Source organism: Pristiophorus japonicus, chromosome 4 (genome assembly GCF_044704955.1).
Source record: "Pristiophorus japonicus isolate sPriJap1 chromosome 4, sPriJap1.hap1, whole genome shotgun sequence".
In the NCBI taxonomy this organism is placed as follows: Eukaryota; Metazoa; Chordata; class Chondrichthyes; family Pristiophoridae; genus Pristiophorus; species Pristiophorus japonicus.
Window position 1 is genome coordinate 237317262 of NC_091980.1, and position 19394 is coordinate 237336655.

A 19394-nucleotide genomic window follows, 5' to 3' on the forward strand; every position below is an offset into this window, starting at 1 on the left:
CCTGGAGTATTATGTACAGTTTTGGTCTCCTAACTTGGAAGGACATTCTTGCTATTGAGGGAATGCAGCTAAGGTTCACCAGACTGTTTCCCGGGATGGAGGGACTGACATATCAGGAAAGACTGGATCAACTGGGCTTGTATTCACTGGAGTTCAGAAGAATGAGAGGGGATATCATAGAAGCATTTAAAATTCTGATGGGTTCAGACAGGTTAGATGCAGGAAGAATGTTCCCAATGATGGGGAAGTCCAGAACCAGGGGTCACAGTCTAAGGATAAGGGGTAAGCCATTTAGGTCCGAGATGAGGAGAAATTTCTTCACCCAGAAAGTGGTGAACCTGTGGAATTCTCTACCACAGAAAGTTGTTGAGGCCAATTCACTAAATATATTCAAAAAGGAGATAGATGTAGTCCTTACTACTAGGGGGATCAAGTGGTATGGTGAGAAAGCAGGAATGGGGTACTGAAGTTGCATGTTCAGCCATGAACTCATTGAATGGTGGTGCAGGCTCGAAGGGTCAAATGGCCTACTCCGGCACCTATTTTCTATGTTTAGCCAAAGAATCCACAAGACCGAGGAGCGAGAAAGCAGTGTGCAACTGGTCTAAACTGTGGAGAAATCCTTTGGTGAGCATAATCCCTGCAATTTCAGAGCCTAACTTAGTTAGCAAAGTGGTGGGAGGTGGGTTTATTTTTCACTGCATAACCTCTGTACCCATTGCGTATACGTTTTCCCTCTTTATCTGTTCATTTTGCTATATGCTATTAAGTTAATTAGTATGGTGTGCTATTTTCTAAATAAAATATTTGTTCTTGCACCAAACAGCTGTCTGTCTACATCTATCACATCCCCTAAATAATTCCAAGCCCTAGAACCAGGGAGTGGGACGATTCGAACCGTCAAGATCAGAAAAGGCTGACAAACCCACCACCCCCGACAGTATGAGTGTTTAGATATTGTGGTACAGCTTATCCAAAACAAAGAAGCAATAAAGAAGAATCTTCGGAAGGTGATACAAAATGTTCAGCATAACGCAGCTTTAGAGAAATAAGCTGTAGTTATTGGAATTGGTTACTGAGCTATAACTCACTTCAATATTACTCTGACTAAGCTAAAGGATTTTGAAAAGTTAAATATACAAGAAGACTGCAAGTTTATTTCACATCCTTAGGGTTGACACGGAATTAAAAAAGATTAAAAACACACTAGTTTTACACCATTGACATATAGGGACAATTTTAGTTTTTTCACAATGCAATTTTTATATCTGAAAAGTGTGTGGTCGTGGTTGGAAAATGGAGCAGGGTTTCGTCTCAGCCACTTTACACCAGTTTCAGGACCTATCCAGCTTTTTGGAGGGAGTGGGGATTTTGCTGAACTCAGCTTACAAAAAAATAGGCTGGTTTTGTGCAACTATTGGGCCTGAAATTGTTGAAGGCTGAACCAGATAGAAGCTTCCTTACCTAATGTAAAAGGGGCAGGGAAGGGTTCCAAGCCTGCGGGTGCGCTGGACAGTGAGTCCCCAGCTTGCCAAGGGAAAGCAGGTGGGAAGGGAACCTCGGGCAAACCTGCAGGTGGAAGGGGTTTTAAAAGACCTCAAGATTTCCCAGGTGCTTCAGGCCTTTCAGCCAGAAATTCACATCTCATGGTGATGAAGGTGCCACTTTTAATTTTTTTTAAATATTTCTGTTGGCATGTTAAGCTTTCATGAGCCTTTATGCCAGTTGTTATTGTTTTTTGCCCCAACTTCCTTTATTGGCACCAGAAGAAGTGACAATATGGATCCTTCAAACTGATTGTTCAGGAAAGAGTAGAAGTTGCAGAGGAATACCCCAATTCAGGCTGACAAGTATTTGCACCCCACCTTCTGTAAAGGTTACATTATTTACTTTAGCAGACATTGTGCTGGTGGAGGCTCCTCTTCCCATAGACCGTACCTCATAAAAAAGAATGTTTGTCTTTTTTAGGTTTCCTGCAAATTTTCCAGTATAAATTACTTAAGAGGAGTAGTACACAGAGATTTCTAAAATTATATGATGCAGATGAAGTCTGGCAAAGGACATAGGTTTCAGTGCTGACACTACTAAAGCTACACTACCACCTTCACACTACTTGGGCTTCATTTTCACAGAAATCTAATATTGCTTTAAGTGCACAAATGCTGAAAATAAACAGCAGACTCACAAGCCTCTGAAAGAGAAAATAGATTTTTATAGGTGCGATCTTTTGGCAAGACTTCCAACATTCAGATTCCTATAATTCCACTAATATTTTTGTCTCTATGTAAACAAGGAAAACTTGATATTTAACATGATCATTTAAGCAATCTGAAATAGAAAACCTGCTTCTTTTTTTGTCATCTTGTGGACTATTGTAGTCATTACAGAATGATTGCTGAATTTCAGGAGATGCACAAGAGTGATCCTGAACAGATTTAAAAAAAAACCTCTCAGTAATTGTAGAAGGCATAATTGCAATTGATTGCACAGAGTAGTTTGGATTGTTACTGATAACTTGGTGTGTTTTCAGAAAAGGGTCTCACCTGCAACTCCAACAGGTGTGTTGTTTTTTGGTATATGCATAGCAAAACCGTAATATTTCAGGGAAGCACAAAGCCAATTGACTACTTCTATAGGCTTAATTGGTCTAAGAAAGTCTTGGAAGTTGATACCCTTAAGGGCTGAACCTCTCTTATTCGGAACCCTCGGGACCTGGCCAGTTCTGGATAAGGGATTTTTCCGGGTGAGGGGTGATCACGTTAAATTAGCTGGTACAGGTACTGAGCAAGGGGATATTTGAGCTGGCTGGCTTGGGGCTGGGAGCGTGGCAGTGAGATTATGGGGGGGGCGGGTGGGTGCGGTGGATCGCGGGGTCAGGCCAGCGATTGCGGGAGTTGGCAGCTAGGAAGGACTTCAATTTGTTCATTTCGGAGTTCTGTGCAGGCACCACCTGGTGGCCGGGAATGGTTCTGAACAAGGGGAGGTTCCAGATAAGGGAGTTCTGGATAAGGGAGGTTTAACCTATACAATGCTGAGCCATTAGGAAACATTAAAGAACCACAATTTTAAAATGGAAGACTGGAGCCGTGCAATTTAAAGAAATTATTGAAAAGGTTTGGAAGTAGAAATGGAATAGTATATGGTTCGTAAAAGGAAACTTGTTGAGTGTTTTCCATGAGACTATCTGGAAAATTTGTTAGTACATTGTAAGCACTGTACAAATAATCAATAGCTTAATGGCTTTTTGAAACAAAGAATATATACAGCATAATTTTATTATTCTATCACATTGTTGATCTATAATACAATTTCAAATAACCCACATTCTTAGACATCAATATTGACCAAAATATAGTCATAATTCACATACGGTAATCATCATTGTTCACAAAATACAAGAAGTTTTCATTAAGCTTTAGAGCATAAAAGACTCTAGAACTACTGAAACATAATGAGCTTTGCTGTAATATTTTAGCTTCACTTTGGGTGTACATAATCACTAAAATCCTTTTAGGTTGATAGAAAAATCTATAAACTGGCCCCCAAACAGTAAAGAGTTTAAGGTTTGAACATATTGAATATTAATACTACTAAAGCTTACAAGGTCCTGAGACAAATTTGTGGTGCAAGATACTAGCAGGAATAAGTCAAGTTCTAATTTACTTAGATTAAGCAGTATAGATGTTTTCTTGTACTTTTAGAGTAGCTTAAACTATTGACATACTAATTAATATAATTCATTTGTTCCCCCCATCCACCCCACACAAAAAACATGCTGACATGTTTTAAACTAGTAAGAATGACAATAATGCCTTTAGTAGCTTGCATAACTTCATTACAGCACGTCTTATTTAACTCCTTCATCAAGGCTTCGTAATTGTAGATTGCACATAGAACTTCAATATTGTAAACGTTTGTCTAGTTTATTTTTTCCATTAAAGATCACGCCTTTCATTTACACCATTGTGAATATTTTCTTCATCCGGGTCTTCCCAGATATCTTCAAGTATCTGATCATCAGCATCAACCTCTTCCTCTGTTCGTACTCCAGAGCTTAGGAGGGCAAAAGATTCTCCAACAAACTCTCTGCACATGGGACATTGCTTGAAGTAATTCACACAACAGTCGCACAAACAAGCGTGTCTGCAGGGCAACAGAACCCAGTTCACAGGAGCATTCTGGCACACCACACAATCCTTGCTGCTTTCCTTTCGTGAGTCAAGCTCCTCTTCTGTGGTACCAAATTTTTCCAGGAGTTTTTTGTCCAGGCCATCAATTTCTGAAGGCAGCTCTGCAGGTAAACTGCTATCATCAACAGATATAAAAAGTCTCTGGGTAATAAAAATTAGAAAGTTTAAACTTCATTAAAAGGAGGGTACAGGTTGCTATGTGATTTTTTTTAAAAACTGAAATTAACCACTGGATTAGCTAGAGCGAATCACCGAAGTTGCAAGAAATCGTCAGGATGTCCCAAAGAACTTCACATCCAACAATAACAACTTATATTTATATAGCGCCTTTAACGTAGTGAAACGTCCCAAGGCACTTCACAGGAGAATTACGAGATAAAAATTTGACACCGAGCCGCATAAGTAAAACTTCAATATTGCGGCTCAGCTGGTAGCATCTGAATCAGAAGGGTATTGGTTCAAGACCCACTTCAGAGACTTGAGCACAAAAATCTAGGCTGATACTCCAGTGCAGTGAGTGCTGCACTGTTGGAGGTGCTGTCTTTCAGACGAGACATTAAACTGAGCTCTCTCAGGTGGACATAAAATAACCTGTAACACTATTTTGAAGAAGAGCAGGAGGGTTAGCCCCAGTGTCCTAGCCAATATTTATCTCTCAATCAACATCACTAAAACAGATTATCTGATCATTATCACATTTCTGCTTGTGGGAGCTTGCTGTGTGCAAAGTGGCTGCTGCGTTTCCTACATTACAACAGTGACTACGCTGTAAAGCAATATGGGATGTCCGGTGGTCATGAAAGGCGTTATATAAATGCAGGTCTTTCTTTCTAGAGAACTCACTAGTCTTGTTCAATAGTTTCATAGGATCTGTTATGCCCTCCTGAACAAGCAGATATTATCTCATCTGAAAGATGCCACCTTTGGCAATGCTGCACTCCTTCAGTTCTGCACTGAAATTTCAGTCAAAATTGGTATTGTATCTGTTTATTCTGTTTAATACTACATTTTCACACTAATTATTATTTGCTAATGTTTGTAGAGGACAGATGGCTTAGTATTTGTAATGTAACTTCTGGAACTTATTGGCCTTTGATATCACCGTTCATATTAAGAACATAAGAAATAGGAGCAGGAGTAGGCCATTTGGCCCCTCGAGCCTGCTCCGCCATTCAATAAGATCATGGCTGATCTGATCATGGACTCAGCTCCACTTCCCTGCCCGCTCCCCATAACCCTTTACTCCCTTAGTGTTCAAAAATCTGTCTATCTCCGCCTTTAATATATTCAATGACCCAGCCTCCTCAGCTCTCTGAGGCAGAGAATTCCATAGATTTACAACCCTCAGAAGAAATTTCTCCTCATCTCAGTTTTAAATGGGCAGCCCCTTATTCTGAGACTATGTTCCCTCGTTTTAGTTTCCCCTATGAGTGGAAATATCCTCTCTGCATCCACCTTGCCAAGCTCCCTCATTATCTTATAAGTTTCAAGAAGATCACCTCTCATTCCTCTGAACTCCAATGTGTATAGCATTTCAGCAGGAGGGTTGCATGGGAAGGAAAAGAGGTGAAGAGGGAAGATAACAAGAATTGGCATTGGGAAATACTCAAAAAACAATTGCCAGAATACACACAAGAAAGAGAAAGGCAAGAAAGAAAAATAACAAACCAAAGAAAAGCAAGATACAGAAAGACAGACACGAAGTTAATAGTTAAACGATACTGTAAACAGGGAACGTGTTAGCATCTGCAGAACGATGATAATTTACATGCTCTTCATTTAAAGTAAAGCATCTCAGGTGTCTTTATAGGGTAGAAAAGAAAGATGGACACCTAGTAGGAAAAATTAACTTTGTATGGGGGAGTAAGGGAAAATTGAAAAGAAGGGTTTTAGGAGGCTTTTGAAAGCAGGGTGCAAGGTGGCAAAGAAAGAAAAGTGTCCAGAGAGCAGACGGCATTAAAGTCTTCATCGTCCAAATGCAATCATGTCTATGTTGAGATAGCATTGTGAAGTAATCATGCATGGTGTCATAATGTGGGTTTGCACCTACAGGTCTCCACACCAATGAGTTCTTAATCTTTGCTTAATCACCATGAAGGCAAGATATCTCCTCATCGGCAAAGAGAAGATATCACTAAGCTGCTCTCATTTAGGTCTTAGAATTTGGTTCAGAACAACACTGGCAGATTCTAGAGAGCAAATCACGCACCCACCTTCTATTGGCGCAAAGTTTATATTTCTATATAACTGATAAACAGTCACTTAAAGAAAAAAAGCAACGGGAGCAAGTCCGTTCAGAAACTTCCATTAATCTATCAAGTAACTTGGCAGTATCCAAGTTTATTTTAAAACAGTGATTAATGGTTTAATATTTCGTTGAAATACCTTTAAAACTCTGGTTTAGGGAATTTTCCCAAATTGCTCAGCAGCTAAAGGCTAAATCATATAGGCAACCAAGATCCCAGGTTCAAATCCGAATCTGTGCTGAATAATCTCAGCTGGGGTAGCAGCACGAGTATAATTAGCCTCATCGAACCATACTTGTTTACAGCATAGGCCTTTTTGCCCATTATGTCTCTGCTGGCTCTTTACTAAAGCAATCAAAAACGAATTCCACCATCCTGTCCTCTCCCCAAAGCCCCGTATTGTTATGCTTCAAATGTTTATCCGGTATTCCCTGTCTAGAAGAGGGTGGTGTGGAAGCCAGGAATTCTAATCCGGATTGCTATCTTAACTGATTACCAATCATCCTCACCCACCCCCCCTCACCTCACCCTCCACCCCTCAACCTCCCAAACCCTCAACCTTCCCACACCACCCCTCAACCTCACACCTCAACCTGCCCCCACCTCCCTACCTCCCCCCCACCCCACCCCCCCACCTCTCCCTACCTCCCCCACCCCACCCCCCAACCTCCCTCCCCACCTCACCCTACCTCCCCCACCCGACCCCCAAACCTCCCCCCCACCCCACCCTACCTCCCCCCACCCCATCCCCCAACCTCCCTCCCCCATCTCACCCTACCTCCCCCACCCCACCCCCCAACCTCCCCACCCTCCACCCTCCCATCTCACCCTACCTCCCCCACCCCACCCCCCAACCTCCCTCCCCCACCCCACCCTACCTCCCCCACCCCACCCCGTAACCTCCCTCCCCCACCTCACCCCCAACCTCCCTCCCCCACCTCACCCTACCTCCCCCACCCCACCCCCCAACCTCCCTCCCCCACCTCACCCCCCAACCTCCCTCCCTCCCCCCAACCTCCCTCCCCCACCTCACCCCCCCAACCTTCCTCCCCCACCTCACCCCCCCAACCTTCCTCCCCCAGCTTGCTAATACCCACTCTCAAGGGTGGAAGATAGGGAGAAGGTAAAGAAAAAAACCTAGCTATACTGTATTTTGCATTCAGACCATGGTTTCTTAGCACTTGTTTTAACCTCGAGTGTTCAATGTAATTAACCACAATAGGTGAAACATTAGCAACTATAACCAATTCCATTCTCCTCTAGTCACTACAATTGGCAGAATGCAAAACCTACCTTAAGGTCATATATGTGACCTTGGGCAGTCAGCAGATACTGGTACAAGATTCGACAGGCGAGTTTGTAATTTTCATCAGGAACATGAATTACTGTTACCATAGAAATCTGGAGATACAGGAGTCAATGTCATTGTGAAATTCAATGATTATGTTTATACACAATAACAAAAATAATGAATTTGTACTGGAAGTCAGTGGTTCCTTTTCCTAACCAACTTTATCACACTGAAGTGTCTGGATAATATCACAATATGGGCACAAAATATTTGGAATTATTTTTATTCTGCTTTGAGCAGCAGATCAAAAATGACAATCTGACATTTCTACCTTTTCTCAGCCTGGGCTGCAGCAGAGCACAATTGATTTTCACAATCTTAAGACTGGCTAGAGTAAGGAAAGATGAGGGAGAGAAAAAAAGCTGCCCAGTGACTCCCTGAAAAATGTGCATGTGAAGGTCTGATAACTGCAGCATCAGTCTGTGCTTTGTTGCTTCTTATAGCCGAGTAGCCTGATAACACAAGTCTAGGCTCACGCATTAAGAATTACCACTTGAGCAAAGCATCATAGGCCCCTGCACCAGTGGAACCATATCCCAGGATATGTTGCTGTCTGCAGGGGAGACAGGCAGTCAAAACATTTTTTTTTTTTTAAATTACCTTTTCAACTAGCATTTAACCCAACGCTGCAAAAAAGAAAAAGAGTTTTTAAAAGACACTCAATAAAAGCACTTACAATATCATAAATGTCCTGGTCTTCCTCTTCTGCTAATGTCAACAATGCTACTAGTGGATATCGTGTTCTAGGGAGATTCCCAAAATCTTTAATCGCTAAATATTTAGGCAGCTGAGAGAATTTTTCATCATCACTTTGTTTCTCAATACTAGTGCAATAGGTTAAAGAAAATAATTCCTAAAGCAGTACTGCTATTCATACAAACAAAACCCCAGTTCGCATTGTAATGTAATGTAATGTATTTTTATTTGCTTCTACATACTTTTTCCTAAAGCAAACAGTTTGTCGCCATACCTTCTCCTTAAGCTGGGAGACCAGGATAGTTTGGGTCACAAAGTACTGTACAACTCATGAACTAACATTAATTCCTTAACTGTATTCATTCCTTCATAGCCACACAACATTCCGCCACTGTGCTTCACTCCACCTAGTGGTCCACCCAAAAAGTGACTCATTCACAATTATGTGAGCCTAAGACAGTAAGCCAGGATTCTCATTGTAAAACAAGTGTGCATTGATCACTTTGAATTTACAAGTATATAGAACGATTAGGTTCTATGGGCCCAAGTTTCGGGCCGCCCTCGACCTTGACGCCCGTTTTTTGCGCCACAAAGTGCGCCTAAAAAAAACTTCCAGATTCTCCGGCTCCCTGCTGGTCCTCTGGCCCTCGGCGCGGCGCAGCACAAGCTGCAGGGGGCGGAGCCAGGTCCCTGCGCTGAAAACAGTGCCGGGACCTCTGCACATGTGCGCTACAGTAGGCGCACATGTGCAGTAGCTCCAGGCGCCCAAAACTGTGTGGGAGGGGCCCGAAGCACGCAGCCCCTAGCCCTGGCCGAATGGCCTCGCTGGGGCTGCGTGCATAAGGCTGCCTCCCATGCCCAGCTCCTGCTTCCTCCGGACCGGACCCGACTTGACTCCCGCTCCCACACCCGCCCCCCCCCACCCGACCTCCGCTGCTCCCGCTCCCGACCTTCCCCCCCCCCTCCCCGACCGACCTCCGCTCCCGACCGATCTCCCCCCCGCACCACACCGTCCGATCTTCCCTCCCCCACCGTCCGATCTCCGCACCCCCGCCCCCCCCCCGACCGATCTCCGCCCCCGATCCGCGTTCCTGACCCCCCCCCCCGGACCCGACGCCACCTACCTGTCAATCCGGTAAGTCTAAGCTCGAAGTCTTGGGCTCGGCCGGTTCAGCCTCCCTCTCCTTTCTTCCTTTCTCTCTCTCTCTCTCTCTCTCTCTCTCTCTCTCTCACCCCCTCCTCCCTTCTCTCAACCCCTCTCCCCTCCCTCCCTTCTCTCAACCCCTCTCCCCTCCCTCTCTTCTCTCAACCCCTCTCCCCTCCCTCCCTTCTCTCAACCCCTCTCCCCTCCCTCCCTTCTCTCAACCCCTCTCCCCTCCCTCCCTTCTCTCAACCCCTCTCCCCTCCCGCCCTTCTCTCAACCCCTCTCCCCTCCCTTCTCTCAACCCCCTCCTCCCTCCCTTCTCTCACCCCCCCTCCCTTCCCCTCCCTCCTCTCACCCCCCCTCCCTTCTCTCCCCGCCCCCCTCCCTTCCCCTCCCTCCCTTCTCTCCCCGCTCCCCTCCCTTCTCTCCCCGCCCCCCTCCCTCCTCCTCCCTCCCTTCTCTCCCCGCCCCCCTCCCTCCTCCTACCTCTCCTCCCCCCTCCCCTTCCTCCCTTCTCACCCCCCTCCCCTCCCCTCCCTCCCTTCTCACTCCCCTCCCCTCCCTCCCTTCTCACCCCCCCTCCCTCCCTTCTCACCCCCCCCTCTTCTCACCCCCTCCCCGCCACTCCCTCCCTTGTCACCCCCTCTCCCCCCCACCACCCCTCCTCCCCCTTCCCTCCACCCCTCCACCTCCCCTCCCCATCCTCCCCCCAACCCCTCGCTGTCAGAAACACAGACACTGACAGACAGAGAATGAGAGACACACACAGACAGACAGAGAGATAGAGACACTGACAGAGACACACGGGGGGCATCCCAGCACGCTGCTGGAGGGCTCCCGGTGCTACAGTCGGTAAGTAGAAAATGTTTTATTTATTGATTTTTTAAAAATTATTACTCATTAATTTTTTTTGATTTATTGATGTTTTTATCATTTATTATTGATGATGGCTCTTTATTTGTAAAACTGAAGTGTTTAATGTTTGTAAACTTCCCTTTAAACCCCCCCCCCCCATTCCCTACGCCTGATTTGTAACCTATGCCTGATTTTCTAAAGTGTAGACAAGGTTTTTTTGACCGTACAAAAATCTTCATTTACTCCATTCTAAGTTAGTTTGGAGTAAGTTTTCACTGCCGAAACTTTGAAAACAGGTGTAAGTGGCCGGACACGCCCCCTTTTGAAAAGAAAATTCTGTTCCAAAGTGAAACTGTTCTAACTGACTAGAACTGGAGCAAACTAAATGCCGAGAATTTTAATTTCTAAGATACTCCGTTCTACACCAGTTGCTCCAAAAAATCAGGAGCAACTGAGGCTGAAACTTAGGCCCCTTGTATGTTGTTTGGATACCCAGTTTCCCAGTACTGTGCAAATAGTATTTTCTAATAATTTATGAAAGCACTACAGCAGAAAGCAACTGTCATTACAGTTTGTCGAGGTAGGTTTGTGTCATATTACAAGCTCCGTATTTTGATATAAAAAGGATATTTTCTGGCATATCAGTAATTTTCAAACAAATTGACAATATTCCAAGTTAGTAAATACCTTTTGTCAAATTCCTAAATAGAAATAGCACATGCAGACCTTTCTAATTGATCTATGTTTGTGCTAAGTTTAGATCAATAAATTAACAAGTTAGTACACGCTTTCAGAAATTAGTTAATGACATTCATAACTTTGATAGTTATTCAACAGACTCAGTGACTTGTTCATCAGAAATGAAAAAAGGATACAGAAATTCTTCTCGATGGAGATATTCCCTATCTATTGCTTCTTCTAGTTTCTGTGGCACCTTTATTCTGAAGCAGTAAACGTGTTTTTGTAATCCTTCATGGAGTTTATGAACACTGCATCCCCAATAGGTAGTCAAAATACATTTCTCTATGCAGTGAGATTTGAGGCTTATTCCATCTGCAAGACAATGCAGAATTATTTTTCACAGATAGCAAACCAAGTCCAAAGTATTCCCATTACATAGACAAGCAAGTTGAAAAGTACATGAAAATATTGGCCCGTATTTTGCGAAACTTAAGGGTGCGTTGGTTCTTGACAGATCCAATGCATCCCCAGGAAAAGGGAATTCGCAGGCAGAGAGTTGGGCAATTTGCCCCACTACTGCCCAGCGAATGCCCGTGAAACTCTTAAGTCTGGTAAAAGCAAGCATAAGAACATAAGTAATAGGAACAGGAGTAGGCCATACGGCCCCTCGAGCTTGCTCCGCCATTCAATAAGATCATGGTTGATCTGATCAAGGACTGAGCTCCACTTCCCTGCCCGTTCCCCATAACCCCTTCCACAGCTCTCTGAGGCAGCGAATTCCACAGATTTACAACCCTCTGAGAGAAGAAATTTCTCCTCATCTCAGTTTTAAATGGGCGGCCACTTATTCTAAGATCATGCCCTCTAGTTCTAGTCTCCCCCATCAGTGGAAACATCCTCTCTGCATCCACCTTGTCAAGCCCCCTCCATAATCTTATACGTTTCGATAAGATCACCTCTCATTCTTCTGAATTCTAATGAGTAGAGGCCCAACCTACTCAACCTTTCCTCATAAGTCAATCCCCTCATCCCCGGAATCAACCTAGTGAACCTTCTCTGAACTGCCTCCAAAGGTCTGCTTTTACCAGCACAAGTATTAAATGAATTTAAAAATACATTTTTAGAAATTATTTACACATTAAAATACCTGTTAAATAAGTTAAGGTTATTTTTAGCTCCTTTAAAATGTTTACATTTATTTTTCAAAAAATAATTTTTTTGTTTTAAATGTTTAATTAAATGGTATTTTAATTAATTTTAAAAATGCAATTTTTAAAAATGCAATTGGTATGTAATTATGTTTTTTATGTGATCCCCATTCATGCTTAATGGAATCCCCGTAAGCATGAATGGGGATCCCCTTCTTTTACTGGTTGGGCCGGCCTACATGATCCCAGTGGCGCTTGTGAATCACGTGTGCTCCTGGGATATGTGGGCTTTTACCCGTGTGTTCCTGGAGTGGCTCAGGAGCGCAACACACTGTGGATTCGAGACCCCAGGTAGGCGGGATTGTATTTGCGGATTGGAGGCATTTCCCGTTGGGAAGCCTCCGACCGCAAGTTCAGGCTCATAGTTAATGAATTTTTCATCAAAGACCTATAAAGTTAATATCTTCCGAAGACCTGATCTGATTTTGTAATAAACATGTTGAACCTTGTTCCTCTCTCCACTATCATCCAAGGTGAAAACGTTCCTGTTATCCTAGAACATATTCTAGTCCTATTATCCCCAGTGTATTGCAGTCAGTAGATTTGTTCAGGCAAAGCACAAAAATTGGCCAAAAGTAATTGCATTTTCAATTTTTGCTTTTAAATATAAAAGAATTGGAAAATACAACACTATTAGGGCTAGAAATTCCATTTTTGGTCATAGTGGTATTTTTCCGCCAAAAATACTGCTATGACTCCACTATGATTCCGAAGCCTAACATTCGAGATAAAATGCACCCAGCGGTAAAAATCGGCGTTGCATGAGGATTCGTGGCGCAAACCGCGAATTTTCTGTAACTGTTCTGCGAGGCCGATACTACTGCAAGTTGGGCCTAGGGAGGGGGAAAAACACTGCCCAAAAAATTCCAAAAAACAAAATTAAAAAATCATAAAACATTCACAAGACACTTAACTATCGAATTGCTGCAAAATAATTGAAAAATAAAAACTTTAACTTACCTTTTTTGCAGGTCTTCATACCTACCGCTGTTCCAAGGGCTGCAACGCAGGTTTTTTTTCATCCTATCTACGGGTGCGATGCAAGCCAAATTTTAGGTGGAAGCGTTTTTTTGAGTCTTGCATGCCTGCGGTATTTAAAAACCGCCGGCGCAAGACTTCTACAAATTTCCGAAATATCGCCGAAAAACCAGGCGCAAGGTTGGGGAATTTTATGGCAGTGGCAGCGTGGATACGAAATTGGCAAAGTGACAAGAAACAGAGAGTAGTGGTGAACGGTTGTTTTTCAGACTGGAGATATAGGGCCCAAGTTTCCACACGATAAAAAACGGGCGCCCCTCTGAGCTGGGCGCCCGTTTTTCGCGCCGCAAACGGCGCCGGAAAAAAAACGCGCGCTTCTGGAGCGCCCTGCAGCTCCATGTCTGCTTGGCGCGGCGCCCAGGGGGCGGAGCCTACCACTCGCGCCGATTTTGTAAGTGGAAGGGGGCGGGTACCATTTAAATTAGTTTTTTCCCTGCCGGCAACCCTGTGCGTGCGCGTTGGAGCGTTCGCGCACGCGCAGTGTGAAGGAAACATTGGCACTCGGCCATTTTTGTAGTTCTTTGTAGCTGTTTAATTTTTGAACATTTTTTAATAAAAGCACATTGCCATCAGCACATCAGCACTGAGGCTTCTTGCAGCAGTGAGAAGGCTGCAGGAAGCCTCAGAAAGTTGAGGCAGCCGTTTCCGCCCCCCCCCCCACCCGCCGTCGGGAACGGCTTCCTCACCCCCCCCCCCCCCGCGGGAACGAACGGCTGCATACTCCCCCCCCCTCCCTCCGCGGGAACGAACGGCTTCCTCAATTCTCCCTGGCTGAAGCACTTTCACACAGGTAGGAAGATGGTTTATTTAATCTTTTCTTTGCTTATAAATGTTTATTCAGGTTGGATTTATTTGTATAATATTTGTAGAAGTATAAATAAGGATTTATTGTAGAATTTAATGACTTCCCTTCCCCCCCCACCTCGTTCTGGACGCCTAATTTGTAACCTGCGCCTGATTTTTTAATGTGTAGAACAGGTTTTTTCAGTTCTACAAAAATCTTCACTTGCTCCATTCTAACTTAGTTTGGAGTACGTTTTCACTGTGGAAACTTTGAAATCAGGCGTCAGTGGCCGGACACGCCCCCTTTTGAAGAAAAAATTCTGTTCCAAAGTAGAACTGTTCTACCTGACTAGAACTGCAGAAAAAAAAATGTGGAGAATTGCGATTTCTAAGATAGTCCGTTCTCCACCAGTTGCTCCTAAAAATCAGGCGCAAATCATATGGAAACTTGGGCCCATACAGTGGTGTTCCCCAGGGGTCGATCCTAGGATCACTGCTTTTCTTCATGTATATTAATGATTTGGACTTGGTTTACAGGTCACAATTGCAACATTTTCAGATGACACAAAACTTGGAAGTATAGTGAACAGTGAGGAGGATCGTGATAGACTTCAAGAGGACATAGAGAGGCCGGTGAAATGGGTGGACACATGGCAGATGAAATTTAACGTAGAAAAGTGTAAAGTGATACATTTTGGTCGGAAGAACGAGGAGAGACAATATAAACTAAAGGATACAAACCTAAAGTGGGTGCATGAACAGAGACCTGGGAGCACAAGTCATTGATGGTGACAGGGCAGGTTGAGAAAGTGGTTAAAAAAGCATATGGGATCCTGGGCTTCATAAATAGAGGCACTGAGTACAAAAGCAAGGAGGTTATAATGAATCTTTATAAAACACCGGTTTGGCCTTAATTGGAGTATTGCCCAATTCTGGGCACTGCACATTGGGAAGGATGTGAAGGCTTTAGAGAGGGTGCAGAAAATATTTACGAGAATGATTTCAGGGATAAGTGATTTCAGTTACGTGGATAGACTGGAGAAGCTGGGATTGTTCTCCTTAGAGCAGAGAAGGTTGAGAGTAGATTTGATAGAGGTGTTCAAAATCATGACGGGTTTAGGGAGAGTGGAGAGAAACTGTTTCCATTGGCGGAAGGGTGGAGAATCAGAGGGCACAGATTTAAGATGATTGGCAAAAGAACCAAAGGTGACATGAGGATAAACTTTTTTTTCGCAGCGAGTGGTCAGGATCTGGAATGCACTGCCTGAAAAGGTGATGGAGGCGGACTCAAGTGTGGCTTTCAAAAGGGTATTGGATAAATACCTCAAGGAAAAAGCTATGCAGGCTATGGGGAAAGGGCGGGGAAGTGAGACTAGCTGAAGTGCACTTACAGAGAGCCGGCATGGGCTCAACGGGCCGAATGGCCTCCTTCTGTGCTATGATTCTACCTTTAGATACTACAAATGTACAGGTTAAAATACAGCCACAAGTGTGATGCTTTTATAGTTTTAAATAAGCACAGTAGAAATAAGGAGTTGGCGAGCTAACAAGTTTCCCAGTGAGATTAAGGAAAGTGAGTCAAGTTAGAGAATAGGAAGGGGAATAAAAGAAATGGCCAAAAAATTAACGCATGTGGTACAAAAGTAGAAAACAAAAATGACAGCTATAATATACATCCAAGTATCAATGGGGGTAAAAGAGTGAGAAAATAGCTTAATCAATTGCAAAAAGGTAAACAAAGCTGCTCGTCAATGAAACTGACCAGAAAGGGAAGTACAAAAGATTGCAGTCGTAAGTGCCCCGCAAGTTTTGGGTTTCCGCAGATATTACAAATGTGCAGGAAATGGACATTTGCTGGTGCAGAGTTGAGCTATTTGCCCTACTACTGCCCAGCGAATGACCACGAAACTCTTACACCTGGTAAAAGCAGGTCTTTATTTACCACTGTAAGGGTTTAAATAAAAGTAAATCAACCCGTTAAAAATTAATTAAAATACAATTTAATTAAACATTTAAAACAAAAATTTTATTTTTGAAAAATAAATGTAAACATTTTTTAAAGGGGCCAAAATAACCTAAACTAATTTTAAAGGTTTTTGAATGTTTAAATGATTTTAAACATTTTATTTTAATATCTTTTTAGGACGCACGTGCTGCTAACGAACCGGAAGCGGACTGCGTCTGTATGCTGCCAGTTCGTCACGAGAGCAGGTTCATTAAAAAAAATCTAAATGCAGAGGAACGTGTTGCTTCAAAAATGCCAAGAGGAAGCAGGAAAATGTCAGAAGAGAGCGTGCTGCTTGAAAAATGCCGGGAGGGAGCAGGCCGGAAGGGAGCGGGCCGGGAGGAAAAATGCCTGTCAAAAAAGCTATGTGAAAACTAAAAGAAGCTTCCGGTTCCAGATGAATGCGCAGTGTGCTTCTGCGCAGCTTCCAGTTGTTGGCAGGAGTCATTCCGTTTTATTTATTTAAGTGGGGTGAAAGTGTGTTTTTTGGGTGATCCTTATTATGCTTATGGGGATTCCGTACTTAAATGGAATCCCACTTTGTGATTGGTTGGGCTGTGCACGTGATCCCAGAAACAATTGCAAACCACATTCACCCCTGGGATGCGTGGGCCTTTATGCAAGCGTATGCCTGCAGGCCCTGGACCGCAAAAGTCCGAAGATACGGAGGCACCAGGTAGGTGCGTACTTTTCTTACGATTTGAAGGCATTCGCCCGCGGGAAGCCTCCAACCACAATTTCCAGCCCACCACCAATTGAGTAGTCAGGTAAAACAAAAGAAACTGTTCAAATTTTGAGAGATAGAAAACATGCAAGAAAACTCTGAGATGAGGAAAAGTAGGATACTTAGGATGGCTATGGAGACAGAGGCAAAGGACTTAGAGAAGCCTGTCCGAAACCAAAAGTTCAACTTAAAAAAAAAGAGAGCCACTGCAAAAGCTCTGAAGACTTAGAAAGTTATGTTAAGTTAATTAAATTGTATTTCTGTTCTAATTATCTACTGTCCATGAATTATTTTGTATACTTAAATTTGGTCAATTAATAAATTTACGACGTTTTATATGGGTGAATCAGTAGTAACAGAAAGCAAGTTGGTTTTACAAAATGAATAGGAATGTTAACAATCGATACATGGAAAGGATTTTTCATGATAATTTTTTTTTTTAAACACACCCATGTATCCCTGTAAAAAGTTAATAAATGATTAAAAATTCTATACTTCTAGGTTAAATTATGACTGTTGAATAGAGTCTAAACATTTACCATTAAAGTCTCATTGTAAAGCACAGAGTACAGACTGAAGCAGGGACCACATTACCATTACCAGTAAAAACAGGATGCTGATCTGTAATATTTACTCTTCCAATGAGTAATAAGTAAAAAAATATGAACAAGCTCTTTGACAAGTTGTTAAACATACTATTTTTAGAAGTGCAGAAACTGCATGGTTGGAAAGTAATCCCCATCTGATCAAATAATATAAATAAGCAAATGTGCAACCATGTTAGCCACACCTTCAGAAAATAGTTTGTGAACACACAGGAACTGTTGATAGCATTTTAACGCCTTCTTTTATCCCCTCTCTCTCACATCCCCACAGAAGTTATGTGGTAAAGACAGATCCAGATCTTCTCCCAGGCTAGCTTATAGGTAATGTATCACAGAAGGCCAACGACAAATCATCCTGGTTATTTTCCCACCTCCTCATAACCAACACAACCAAGATCTGGAACTCAGCAAAGTATTGATTCGGCATCTGTCCATTCTGTAGCATCACCTGTTGATACTCTAACACACACAACATTTTCTTCTGCCCTCGCACTTATTTTTCACTCCTCTTCTCCTGAAGGTGATGAGTCATGCTAAGGTATAGTTCTGTTGTCACCAGCAGCCCATCCATTGCATGCTAAGTAAGAGACGTGGTTGCAAGATGACCAGAACTGGGAACTAAATATTCAGGGGTATTTGACAATTCAGAAGGACAGACAGAAAGGAAAAGGAGGTGGGGTAGCACTGTTAATAAAGGATGGGATCAGTGCATTAGTGAGAAACGATATTGGCTCAGAGGATCAAGATGTTGAACCAGTTTGGGTGGAGATAAGGAATAATAAAGGGAAAAAGTCACTGGTGGGCGTAGTCGATAGGCCCCCGAACAGTATCTACACTGTTGGATGGCGTATAAATCAAGAAATAATGGAGGCTTGTAATAAGGGAACGGCAATAATCATGGGTGATTTTAACCTTCATATTGATTGGACAAAGCAAATTGGCCAGGGTAGCCTTGAGGAGGAGTTCATAGAATGTATCCTGGATAATTTTCTTGAACAATACGTTGTGGAATCAACCAGGGAGCAGGCTATCTTAGATCTAGTACTGTCTACTGAGGCAGGATTAATAAATTATCTCGTAGTAAAAGATCCTCTAGGAATGAGTGACTGTAATATGGTTGAATTTCAAATTCAGTTGGAGGGTGAGAAAGTTGGTTCTCAAACCAGGGTTCTAAGCTTAAATAAAGGAGACTACAAAGGTATGAGGGCAGAGTTGGCTAAAGTGGACTGGGAAATTAGACTAAAGAATGGGACGGTTGATGAGCAGTGGCAGACATTTAAGGAGATATTTCATAACTCGCAACAAAAATATATCTCAATGAGAAGGAAAGACTGCAAGAGAAGGGATAACCATCCGTGGCTAACTAAAGAAATAAGGGAGGGTATCAAACTGAAAACAAAGGCATACAATGTGGCCAAGACTAGTGGGAGGCCAGGGGATTGGAAAATGTTTAAAAGCCAGCAGAGAACGACTAAAAAAATTAAGAGAGGGAAGACTATGAAAGTAAACTAGCACGAAATATCAAAACAGATAGTAAGAGTTTCTACAGGTACATAAAAAGGAAAAGAGTGACTAAAGCAAATGTTGGTCCCCTGGAGAATGAGACTGAGGAATTAATAATGGAGAACAGGGAAATGGGCTAACGTTGAACAAATTTTCCTATCGGTCTTCAAGGTAGAAGACACTAAGAACATCCCAATAGTGGATAATTAAGGGGCTATAGGTAGGGAGAAACTTAATACAATCATTATCACTAATGAAGTAGTGCTAGGTAAAATAATGGGACTAAAGGCAGAAATGTCCCCTGGACCTGATAGCTTACATCCTCGGGTCTTAAGAGAAGTGGCTGCAGAGATAGTGGGTGCATT

At 43.0% G+C, this 19394-nt stretch overlaps 1 protein-coding gene across 3 annotated transcripts in view; it reads right to left on the minus strand.

Annotated features, from left to right (window-relative positions):
• Positions 1-3256: 3256 nt before the first annotated feature.
• Positions 3257-19394, minus strand: part of cgrrf1 (cell growth regulator with ring finger domain 1) — a 34126-nt gene continuing 17988 nt past the window's right edge. For all 3 annotated transcript variants that reach the window (XM_070879191.1, XM_070879190.1, XM_070879189.1), the window contains exons 3-6: positions 11358-11535; positions 8464-8611; positions 7730-7837; positions 3257-4331 (exon numbers count right to left, since the gene is read on the minus strand). In XM_070879191.1, the coding sequence (XP_070735292.1) occupies positions 3936-4331; positions 7730-7837; positions 8464-8611; positions 11358-11535 (830 nt within the window). In that variant the 3' untranslated portion in view covers positions 3257-3935. The remainder of the gene's footprint in view (positions 4332-7729; positions 7838-8463; positions 8612-11357; positions 11536-19394) is intronic.